This window comes from Pezoporus occidentalis, unplaced genomic scaffold (assembly GCF_034315485.1).
Source record: "Pezoporus occidentalis ecotype Australia unplaced genomic scaffold, CSIRO_AGI_Poc_V1 ctg202, whole genome shotgun sequence".
NCBI lineage: Eukaryota > Metazoa > Chordata > Aves > Psittaciformes > Psittacidae > Pezoporus > Pezoporus occidentalis.
The window spans coordinates 315768-327955 of record NW_026913879.1 but is presented as its reverse complement, the minus strand read 5'-3'; the positions used below and the strand labels follow the sequence as shown (position 1 = coordinate 327955).

Genomic DNA, 12188 nt, shown 5'->3' with positions numbered 1-12188 from the left:
TTTTCTCTGATGTTTACTTTGATACCAAGAATTCACCTTTGCTAGAATCTAATCCTCCTATTGCTTGATGGTACCCTGTCTTCAGTTGAACACTGGGACTCATAATCAGTATTAAATGATTTGAAGTAGCATATCTATTTAAGTTGTTGAGTGAAAGCAGTCTTAAAGCTCAGTGGTGTTGAAAGCAAGCAAGTAATGTCTGGATTTCATACCTGGTTAAGATGGAGCAGTGTTATGCTGACTGGCTGGCTGCTGCTGCTGTGACTGTCTACTTTCTACTATAGGCAATAGAGTGATGGATGCCTGCTTGAACTTCCACCAAGTTGTATGGTGACTGCGTAATTTAGAAATCTGTATGTGGCATAAATACATAAAGGTGATGTCTGCATGTTGCTTTGTCAGAAATCTGTCTTCAGGACAAGTGGTCTTGTTCTTTCTAGTTCTTCAGTCATGCACACCTGAGCAGACCCTACCAGCTATCACCATGTTGCTGCTTGCTGTAATCGGCCTGGGTTTTTCACTGGTAGAGAAGAGGCCATCTGTGTTCTGGTTTCCTCTTTGGAAAGCATGATGTGAGAGTCTTGAGCAATGTACCAGATATATTGTGGTAGATGACATGAGATGAGGTTAGGAAATACATGTTAGTAAAGTCAGAGGTCAGCACCTATGTTCTGCTCTTATGTGTGGGCAGAAAGTTGGTGCTGGGTTTCTTAGGGTGCTGTTCTGGCAAAAATGCTCACTGAGGGGACTTCCTCTATTGTACCAGACTGTGTGGCTGAAACTAATTGCTGGGAGGAAAAAAGGAAGTCTGCACAAGACTGTCTCCCTTAAACTGGCTGTCTAACTTGAGAGGAAAATGGTCACTGTTCTTTTTGTCTGTGCTCCAGATTCATCTTCCCCATGAGCAGCAGTCTCCTGTAGGTTCTACTGTATGTTGTTTGAGCTTTTATAGATTAAGAATGCTTTACAGTTGCATGGTTGCAATTGCAAAGGTCCTTCAAACTTACCTACTGGTCAGTGATAAGTACGGGAAATGGAGAAGCGGCTTTCAGCTCACTGCTCCATCCTTCTGTATGACCAAGTTCTTGGAGCAAGCTCTCCTTAATGAATGACAAATGAAATGTAATGGGGGAAAAAACTCATTCTCTGAGGGATCATACAGCTTGCCCAGAGATGTGCTGTGGTTTGTCTTGCTGTCTGTGGCTTGCTCAGCCTTCCTTTTGATGAGTAGCCGCTGAAAATGATCCAGCTTGCATAGCAATGTCTTCTGTAAGCTCACTATTCAGAGTTCCCTTAAAGAACAATTCTCTAATCTGAGGCTTTTCATGAGGCAGAACTATGTCATATGTTTCTGTGCCGTGATTCATTACTTGCAGTGGAAGTGGCTGCTAAATGCTTCCAACTGTACTGATCTTAATTTGAAATGATTGCTCTTTGTGGCCTTATGCAAGTTCCTGTGCAGTTGTTTAGTGGCAAAAAGCAACTTCACTGGCATTTCTCTGCCCCTTTTGTAATATCTAGGTGGCACGTAAGTGTGTAATTAGAACACTTTGTTCTTGAGCAAAAATTGAACTGATATTCTGGGTATGAAGTTTTACAGACTGTTAAAACAAAGGGGATACTTCATTATCCTTCTCCTTTTACTCCTTGTTGATAAGCTGGTAAACTGCTGAACTTAAGCAGTGTAAGCAAGCTTAGTCCTGGTGATCTGGATGTATCAAATTCAGTTGAGAGAAAAATCACCTGCAAAGGCATGGAGTTAGGAAGTCAAGAGGCTTTTAATTTGGCAGGAAGGGGAGGAAGTTGACTTCTATGAGGTTAATGCTGGATTTCTGGCCTGCATCAAGGATGAAAGGAGGAAAAAGAAATCAGAATGAATGATCTTTGGAAATTCATGCATGAGGTCACTGAAACCCAGTGAGGAAAGAGTTGTAAGTGATGCATGTTATTTGGAATCTTGTTAGTTGAACTGAAAAGTAGTCGCAATAGTACCAGTTTTACTTTTTTGCCTAAAATGGAAGATAAAAAGTGTGTTCAGACGTTTCTACAGCAAGGATGTGGTTCATTCGAGTGAAGTTAGCAATCTTTTGTCTGAGTAAATGATGCATGTTTAGGAAATCACTATGGTGTGCAGGATTAGATGTTGATGGCAGCGTTTGCACTGGTCAGCTGTAGGCAGTTTCCTTAGAACTGAGTGGGTAAATCCTGTCCCCAGTCTGTACCTCTTGTGAAATGAAGTCAGTTGGGGGAGATGAAAAACAGTGTGGATCTTGGTGTCAGAACCATCTTCCTCCTTGCACCTGTGCACTGTTCCTTCTGCCATAGATCGTGGCTGCTCTGAGCTGTCTCTGCTGATTTAAGAAGTGATCAAGCCCTGTTGCTACCTCAGGCTGCCTGTGCAGCTTTAAGGGAGTGTTTATGTGGGAGGATAAATAAATGTTGGTGTAGCCATACAGTGAGCCAGGCCAGGGAAATTACCTGGGTTAAAACTAACCTGGGGAAACAAGGAAGTTTGAATTTGGACACTTACCCAGTTCAGCTTGCTTTGTGGCTATAAGAATGCTTGTGTTACTTTAGCTGGGAGGAAGCGATGGCCTGGGAATAGAAGGAAGAGTGAAAATATCGTAGATCCTGTGCAGTTATCAGTTCTATGGGGTAGGCTAAGTATAGCACTGAAGTGTGTTAATAGTGAGTTGATTCTTTAATAACTTGACTATTATGTAATTTCATTCTCATCCTCCAGAAAATAATATCTCTTGTACACATTTTGTTTTAAACACCTGACTTTGTTCTTTTTTCTCCTTCCCTCTTATTTCTTCTTTTTTAGACAATGGGCACTGCATATTAAGCAGGGGCAGAAGACTGAAGCCCATCTGGGGACAGAATGAGTTTAAAAGATGCTGACAGTGCAGTTTGCCAGGCAAAGACAGCCTACAATCTTCATATTTACCCCCAACTCTCAACAGACAGTGCTCCCTGCTGCAAAGTGACAGCAACCAAGGACAGCACATCTTCAGATGTCATCAAGGATGTGATTAATATCTTAAACTTGGATGTCTCGAAACATTATGTGCTTGTGGAGGTGAAAGAATCAGGTGGTGAAGAATGGGTACTTGATATCAATGATTCTCCAGTTCATAGGGTTTTACTTTGGCCTCGTCGCGCTCAGGATGAACATCCACAAAAGGATGGGTACTACTTTCTTTTGCAAGAGAGGAACACTGACGGGAGCATCAAATATGTCCAGATGCAGTTGCTTTCCAAGGAGGCAGATGCTCGGCGTTTGGTTGAAAGGGGGTTTCTTCCATGGCATCAGGAGGACTTTGATGACTTGTGCAATCTTCCCAACCTGACAGAGACAACGCTCCTAGAGGATCTCAAGTGCCGCTTTCTAAAACACAAAATTTACACTTACGCAGGAAGTATCCTGATTGCAATTAACCCCTTCAAGTTCCTGCCCATTTATAATCCTAAATATGTCAAGATGTATGAGAATCATCAACTTGGGAAGTTGGAGCCTCATATTTTTGCCATTGCTGATGTGGCTTATCACACAATGCTTAAAAAGCATGTTAATCAGTGTATAGTTATATCGGGTGAAAGTGGGTCTGGGAAAACTCAAAGCACAAACTTCTTAATTCACTGCCTCACTGCACTGAGCCAGAAAGGGTACGCAAGTGGTGTGGAGAGAACTATTCTAGGAGCTGGGCCAGTTCTGGAGGTAAACTTCTTCTGCTAAAACTGCCTTCTGCAAAGATGTTTCTTGAAAACTTCAAATAGCTGCTGTTGAATGTTTGTTGGTCACCCAAGGTTTAGACTTTAAATATCACTGGGCTGCGCTGGTGTTTGGCTGTGTTGCTTGACTGCTTCTAATTGATTTTCCTTAATTCATCCTTCCGTTCAGTTGACTTCCTGTTGCTTTTAACTTATATTTGACTTAACTTTCCACTACTAAGAACTGATATTCTGGGACAGAGGTTACCTGTGTTTTCCCTCTTAAAGTTTTGATAGCATTTGAATCAAATCATAAGTAAATGTTTTCATAAAAAGGACATTTCCACTTAAACATGAACCGCTCAGTGTAGTCGTGCCTTTATGTGCAAGTATGTCCTGCAGCATTTTTATGGACTCACTTTTTGAGGGAGTTATTTCCTTCCTACAACTGTTTGTTTTCAAGAGAACAACATTCTTAGTTGGGAAGAAAATGTGAGTTGGTTTTGGCTTGTAATTACTACAGCATTTCTAACAGAAAGCAAAACTAAACATGTGAGAAGGAGGGGTACAGCTGGTCTTGCATTAGGTTACGAACTTAGACTGATCTTTTAGACTTCAGACTTTCCCTTTTGTGCTCTCATCTGAAAGGAAAAACTCTGAATGCTTGGATGGATGTAATGGTCAGCTGTAATAAAACCTTCCACAGCAAGGAGCTTGAATGCAGCTGTTGTCACATGTTAGACTATTTAAGTGTATAAATTACAACACTTTCATTAAAAAAACCACTGTTTTTTCTAAGCATTTAGATAAAATGTGAAAAAGTAATAGAAGTTTAACTTTAAAATGCTTATAAATGAGTTGAAAGTTTATCTGTAAAGAATGAGGAATACACACAAGTTCTTTTTTTGCCTTGCTTTCTGCTGCTTGAAAGAAGAAGTAAAATTGTTTGAGGTTTGGTTGCTGGAGTTCAAGTTTGCAGCTCTACACAGAAAACAGGAAGGGGTCACTGTGGAAAGCACTGATCAGCTGATCTTTCTGCCTTTGATAAAATTAACTGTTTCACATCCTAGTCTCCGGATGTGATACAGCTGTGTCAAACCAGGAAGAGACAGAAAATCTTGTGTTGCAGTTTGTCCATTGAATGAGAAATGCACATATCCCCAGACTGAAAATCAAAATTAGTAACTTGCTGGAGTCATGGCTGGGTGTATGAAGACAGACTGAGAAAGCTGTGGGTGCCAGAGAGGGACTCTTCATCGGGGACTGTAGCGACAGAACAAGGGGTAATGGGTTTAAACTGAAACAGGGAAGGTTAGGGTTAGATATAAGGAAGATGTTCTTCCCTCTGAGGGTGCTGAGGTGCTGGAACAGGTTGCCAAAAGAAGCGGTAAATGCTCTGTCCCTGGCAGTGTTCAAGGCCAGGTTGGACAGAGCCTTGGGCGTCACGGGCTAGTGTGAGGTATCCCTGCCCTTGGCAGGGGGGTTGGAACTGGATGATTTTAAAGTCCTTTCCAACCCAAACCATTCTATGATTCTATGTTGTGTATGTTTAGGAATGTTCATGAAGAGGTACTGGTGATTTTCTGCACTAGGATTGGTTGTCATAAGTACTACAACTTCTTCAGACTTCCCCTCAGCATTCAGTAATGCATTTCATAAGAAAATAGTCTTGCTAGCTGGAAGTATGATGATTGAAAGCTCAGCTCTCAAACTTGCCAGATGGATTCTAACATGGGCTCTTAGAGGACATGTTGTTGAAAATGTGAGGCTCTCTTCTGAAATCTGGTAGTGGGAAGAGACTTCCCTGTTCACGTAACTAGTGCACATCAAAAAGTGATGGAGCATAGAGAAGTGAAATCAAGCGATCCTACTTGGATACAGCGGAGTGATTCAGCTGACAGGGAAACTTCCATGTGTTCCGATCGTTGATGCTCCTGTGCAAATCCAGTCACTAAGTAGAATTTACAAAGCCAAACCCAAGTCACATCTTGATCTTGGGGAGGGATGCGCGGGAAGCATACTCTGCTTTGTGGAAGTCAAACTGATGACAAACTCTTCTGTTAGACTTTTGTCACTTCTAAATCCAACTGTGGTGACTCATTTGGGTTTTTACTTAAGGGAACTAAAGTGGTGCAAGGGAATTCTTCTTAAATGGATGTTTCAGGGGTATTTTTGCATGGAGGGTTTTGTAGTGCTTGAAGTGCTGGGGATTGGAATGGTATGTTTCATTCCGAAGTTTTGAGGCTTTATGAGAGATGAAAATTTACTCTTGACTGAAGCCTGTTCCTCTGACTTCTACATCATAAAAAGCCAGTTGCAATTTGTCTCAAAACTTCCCCTTTTTAGTGACCTCTTATTTTCCTTAGATCTAAGTAAAGTATATCTACTTATAGGCTGACCTTTCGTAAAAGATCAAGTAGCTAAAGCTAACACTTCCAGCACAGAAAGGTGAGCACTATTAGTGTATTATGGAGGTGGATTTAGACTTTTATCTGCACATAGTGAACTTAGAAATGTATTTCTTAAGGAATCCTGTTTCTGAGTTGGCCAACTAATCTGTATTCAAATCTGTAAGTAACTTGAAGAGAAGCCATTGTTAATAGTTTAGCTGGTTGTTCCATGGACAGCGATGCTTCAGCACAGCCTACAGATGTGGTCTATTCTGGTTTTCAACTGCTCATGTGACATACAGTTGCCTTGGCTCTATAGGAATTGCTCTCAGACTTCGGTTGTAATTGTTTCTCCAGGTTGTCATAAATCATCTCAAATGAAGAACAGTTGCTTTAAAACTGGCAGGAAGATAAAGATAGGCTCTGTTTTCAGATATTCCTGACTTTTTCATCCTCTTCTAAATATAGTGCTTAAAGTCTAGTTCCCTGACTTGGAGTTTTGCCTTCTGGTATTAACCGTTAAGTTCAGTTTACTCGAAGTCCTAAGAAGGAATTTACATTTGGGAGCTAATATTTGGGTAAAATTTGGAATAATGAATCAAACCTTTGTTTTTTGAAGTCTCAAATGAGAGAACTGAACCTTACCATACACACTTCAGAAGTTTCCAAGAAATTTGTATTTTCCTTTCATCAAGGAAAATGGCTTAAAATGCATGTTTCAAGTGTAAAATGCAGTGTGCAGTCTAAGACTGAACTTACTTTGGAGATTTAAATTAACTGATTAGATTCGTCAAGCCAATTACTTTAGTAAATGGCTGCAAATGGAGCAAGGGGGTGGGAGCATGTGCCAAGCGACATATAAGAGGGAATTGGAGCTTCCTCTTCTGGCAGCAAAGCTCCTATTGGCTTCTGCTTGTCGTTAATTGTAACCCTTAGTATCCTGGGTTTATGACAGAAGTTACTTTCTTAGCATGCTGAAAGTTCATTTCCATCTGCAGTGGAAGCTGAGGAGAGGAGGGACAAGTGGAAATACTGGCATTGTCTTAACTTTTACATGTAGTATTTTAATAGGCGTTCCTTTTTTCTCTTTGGGTATGTTTTTAAAGATTTCCTAATGGCACTGAACCATTCTTTGGAAAGAATTAAGACCCAAATAAAATGGAAAGTCCAACAGGAAGCATTCATTAAGTGTTCTTCTAAAGAAGGCAGCTGTAAATCTGGATGTTGTAAGCATAATCAGGTGGGGACAAGATTTTCTAGCATTCAACAAAAAAAAAGCTTGTTAAATTGTAGAAAGTAAACCTTTCTGCTTTACCTTTCTATGGAAAACAGAGTAAAACAGTCTGCTGTCAGCTCTGTTTTCTTTATTACAGTCCCGTTGTGCTTGTGGTTTTGATATAAGATAGACTTAAGCTGAATGATGCTTCAACTCTGGTTTTCATTTGGATTTACCATAAAAGTCTGCATATATATATTTAGTGGGTGTAGGCTGTTCTATTTAAGGGAAAGTAGTTGTTTTGAGGCTATTATCTGCCTGTGTTTGTTTTAAGAATCATAGAGGAGGAATGGAACTTCCTTTTTCCAGTTGGTTGGATGTTACTAAGCTTTTTTGGTAGAGATTTGTTGCACACTTCTCCCTGCTGCACACATCTCGGGGGGGGGGGGGTGGCACGGGATCACCTTGTCCTTCATGCAGTTGTATCATGTGGATTGCTCAGACTTCCCCAGGGCATCATACAACATGCAGGGTTGCAAAGTTACCCTGAACACTGCAACTTCTGTGTGGATGAGCAGATATTTTGCAGCATGTTTAAGACCGCTACTAAACTGAGTTCAACTCTGAAGCAGTCATTTCCTCTTCTATGGTGTGCAATTTGAGTCTTGGAGGTCATTTGGCACGTTGAAAGATGGGCTGTGCAGTGGCTTTTCTGCCATGGATTGGGGTGGTTTGCATAGGAACTCTGATAGCTTTCAGATTTTGGCAGTTCTTGTGAATGAATGGAGTGAGATTTTTAGTTGTGTTCCTGAGCTCCATGATAGGAGCATGTGTGTGGTTTAGGGTTTTCATTTTACAGCAAATAAAAGGAGAATTTGGCATTTTCCTGAATACTTTCAAAGCTGTCACTGTTGTAGGAGTTGCAAGTAGCAGACTTCAGTTTATGCCTCTTGCATTCCAAGGTAAGAGGGGTGGGTTGGATGACTTCCTGACTCCCGGAATAGGCTCTCCCAAATCTTATTCCTGCTGGCCTTGGGCTGCTATTTTTGACTCACTCTCTTTTATGTAAGCCTAGTGTTCTGCAATGGAGAGATTTAAATGTAGCTTCTCATTCTTACCTGTCTCCTCATGGACTCACATGGGAAAATAGTAAATGGGTTTGGTTATAGAAATTATTATTTCTCTTTAGCTGAAATTCTCTTATCCCTCACATCTTCTGAATTTATTCTGTAAAGGCATATGTGGCTCTGTAAAGGCAAACCAGGGAGATACTCCATTTGAATCTGAGCTGTGTATATAGAGTACCTGGCTAGAATTAGCTGTGAAAGATGCTTTCTATGCAGACCAATAGCTAGGTAATATGGGAGCTTCATTCTTACCTGTAATCCTTTTATTCTCGTAGGATAAAGCTACAGTAGGGAGAAGATATTTAACCACTATCAAACCAAACCATTTAACACATTAAGTTTTGGCACTTCTCTGATTTTAGGCAGGAATGTCACTTCTTATAAAGTTAACTTTTCAAAGTATATTGAAGAGTGTGGTAGCAGTTATTAGAGTTTAAAGTTAAATGTTACCCCCAAAAAAATTCCCCACCCAAAATGTTAAGCAACTTGGAATGCTCTTTGAAGGGTTGTAGATGTCAAAGGCTCTTATGAGAAAACCATTCAGTACATGAAAACTTTCCTAAAACTGTTAATATTAGATCAGCTTTTAAGAATTTGCTGTATGCTTTGACTAAATACCAGACACATGAGATCATAAGAGCCTTTAGTTTTAAACTGTATTCATTACTTACATGAGTAATCACTAAGAAAAGTTTTTCAGGAAGCCTGGGCTTGGGATTTCTTAACTCTATAATGCCAAATGTTTATTATTAAAACCTAATGTAGCAAATTTAGCTATACTGGTTGCTATGTCTAGCAAACTGAGAGTTAACTGGTGCCTTCAGTTCAGACAACTTTCTAACAAGAAGCTTTTTCTGGAATCACTTTGCACGTGCACTGTTCTGCAGCCTGGCAGGGTTCACTACAACAGGTTTCTTGCCACGTTACCTGGGAAGTTGGTGTTCTTCAGAGAGCCACAGCTGGGAGGAACTGGGTTTTGATTTGCAAAGCAGAATATTTGCTGTGCTGATGTTACAGGACCTCCACTTTTGGTTTGGGGATGGTTGGTAACTGTAAGGAATTGACTTGGATTTTATGCATACATTAATATGCATGTGTATGCAAAATGGGCTCTAAAAAGCACATCTGGCTGATAACTTGCTGGATAGTAGCTGTAAAAAGATATTGATGATTCTGGTCGATGCTTTGAAAGTGTGATTGGGGATAGATGCTGTTTGCATCATGACACATGTAGCCCGGTCTCTAGAAAGTAGAAGGTTGAACTGGCCCTCAGTCATCTATAAGCAGTGCTGGACACAAATTGTCTCCTTAGAAACCCACTGCCTTTCCTGAAGTTACAGCAGAAAAGCACCCTGTGGATTTTCACCCTGCACAGGAAGAGCTCCTTTAGCTCTTTCCTCTAAGTCAGAAATAGCAGTTGTCTGAAGAATTCTGGCCATTCTCCCAGTTCATAAGAAGTTTCTCAGGTTCTCTGAACACTGGGCAGCCCCCAGTAGAAATTTACTTGTAATAGAGCTCTGAGAACCTGTTTTAGTAATAGTGATCCAGGATCATGCAGCCCTTAAGGTAGTCTGGGAAAAGACCCACAAACCAAAATGCCCGAAAGGGAAGAGTTTCAATAAACAGACTTCTGACTGTTGTGAAAACAGTACTCCCCAGCATATCACATACACCATAATGGGGCAGTTCTGTGTGCAAGAGTTCAGTTCAGTGTTGTGTACAGTACTTATGTCCATCATGCTCCGGATGTGTGTGTGGAGGAAGAGGGTGGCATTTTTCTGAAATCATTCCATGAATGTTCTATATTAGGGGCAGCGGATTTCCTAATGGAGGCCTTCATTGCTTGGAGCTTGAAGAGGAAATATCTGCAGCAGGAATTGCTGGTGATAGTCTGCACCGAGCAGTGTAGTTTTCCAGACAACTGTTTTTACACAGGCTTTCTTCTCAATATGCTGGATTGCCTCCTGCATGTTAGAAGGGTCACAGGTTTCTCTGAGGCTAAGAATGCATAGTGAAGAGTTGATCAAGTTAAGGACATTCCTAGTAACTAATTCTATTGGACTGTTGCATTTAATAAGTTATCCTTACAGTTCTTAAATGCGGCTCATGCGAAGGATATTGTTTTGTGTATACTAGCAACTATCATGATGCAAGCAGAAGTATTAAAGATGCGCAGTTAGGATCTGCGCCATCCCTGTTTTTTCCCCTGTCCTAATGCCTCATAGTGAAACTCCATTTTTCAGTAGTGCATAGCGGAGTTAACTGGCCAGTGCATGATGTGGTTCTGTAAACCAAAGGCTTTCTGTTTGTCTTCTTCCTGTTTCTTGGAATACACAACTTTGAAAATCCATTGGACTTTAGAAATGAGATCTTCGTGTGCCCTCCTCACTTAAACTGTGTTCATTGTGAAGTTTTTGAGTGGGAGCAATGCATTAGGGAATAGGATGTAGTTTGTAGACTGGGAGAGGCAATTTCATGGTAATTGTGCTGTCATCTTCCCACTGAATAGCCTCTCTGAGGTCATAATTGTTATTATTGAGGGTGATTTACACACTCCAGCTGGGATTACCTTTCCTGTACTCTGAGAAATAGCTAAATGTATTATTCCCCTCCCTCAGTCCATCAAATATTATTGCATGGGGCAAATAATAAATGTATAGAGAGCTCTAAGGAATAGTGGAGGCTTCTTAAACTGCCTTTTTGGTATTTGGTATGCTACCATGGCCTGAGTATTTCATGTTTATGCTGCAAGCTAACAGGAGGCTGAACAATGAACAGAAAAGCTGTGTGTTAGCATATTTTGCTTAACTGAAAATTAAGTCTTCTTGCTTTATTACAGGCATTTGGAAATGCAAAAACAGCACACAACAATAACTCCAGTCGTTTTGGGAAGTTTATTCAAGTCAACTATTTAGAGAATGGTATTGTCCGAGGGTAAGTACAGTCTGAAGTGGTGCTGGGGTTGATCTCTGTGCATTTAGGAATTGGTGAAGACTGTTGTATATAGAATGCTACCTTGCTGAGGTGGTTCTCTTGTGAGAATAGCTTGCTGCTGAGGAGTTTTCAAGGCTCTCAGAATAGTGTTGTGGAATAGTCAGGTGATGGATAATGTTCTTACCTTGCTGTATGACCGTATCAGGTTAAGAAATTAACTGCTGCTGCATCTTTACCTTCATGCTAAATGAAGGCTTTTTTCACAACATCCATTGTCATTTCCATTTTGCAATTAAAACCAGAAGATCTGCATTTTTAAGAGGAACTGGGAGAAGTGAAATAGATTTGAGGAAGCCATTGTAAAGAACAATCTCAACACCAGTTATAAAAGAGATTACATAATTACGGTTTTATTTGACTTAGTTGAAATGTGTGCTTCTTGCTGAAGGTCAAACATGAAATATTCTATACTTACATTTTTTAAATATATGATAGTCGCATTTGAGTCTTAAAATTCTATTAATGTTTTTTACCCCACTGTCAAGATGTACCTGGGCTAGTCCAGATGCAAGGCTGTAATACCTGATATTGCTATGGAAGTCTGCCTGAAGTGGAAGCTTGCTGTGCTCTGGAGTGCCACTAGCTATCACTGATTTGTGTGCTCTGGTGTGTCTTTCTTTTGGGTCATCTTGGTGTTTGCAGTTTACCAAATGGCAGTACCAGAAGGGACTGGCAACCCTGTACCACATTTGCTTTGAACTAGGCACAATTTGGATATGTTTGTTTTGTCTTCAGCCTGAGAAAAAC

The 12188-nt window shown here is 40.5% G+C and overlaps 1 protein-coding gene across 8 annotated transcripts in view; it reads left to right on the top strand.

Annotated features, from left to right (window-relative positions):
- The window catches only part of MYO9B (myosin IXB), a 42096-nt gene that overhangs the window by 5876 nt on the left and 24032 nt on the right, over window positions 1-12188 (top strand). For all 8 annotated transcript variants that reach the window (XM_062618648.1, XM_062618651.1, XM_062618653.1 and 5 more), the window contains exons 2-3: window positions 2828-3721; window positions 11287-11381. In XM_062618648.1, coding sequence (XP_062474632.1) covers window positions 2885-3721; window positions 11287-11381 — 932 coding nt within the window. In that variant the 5' untranslated portion in view covers window positions 2828-2884. The remainder of the gene's footprint in view (window positions 1-2827; window positions 3722-11286; window positions 11382-12188) is intronic.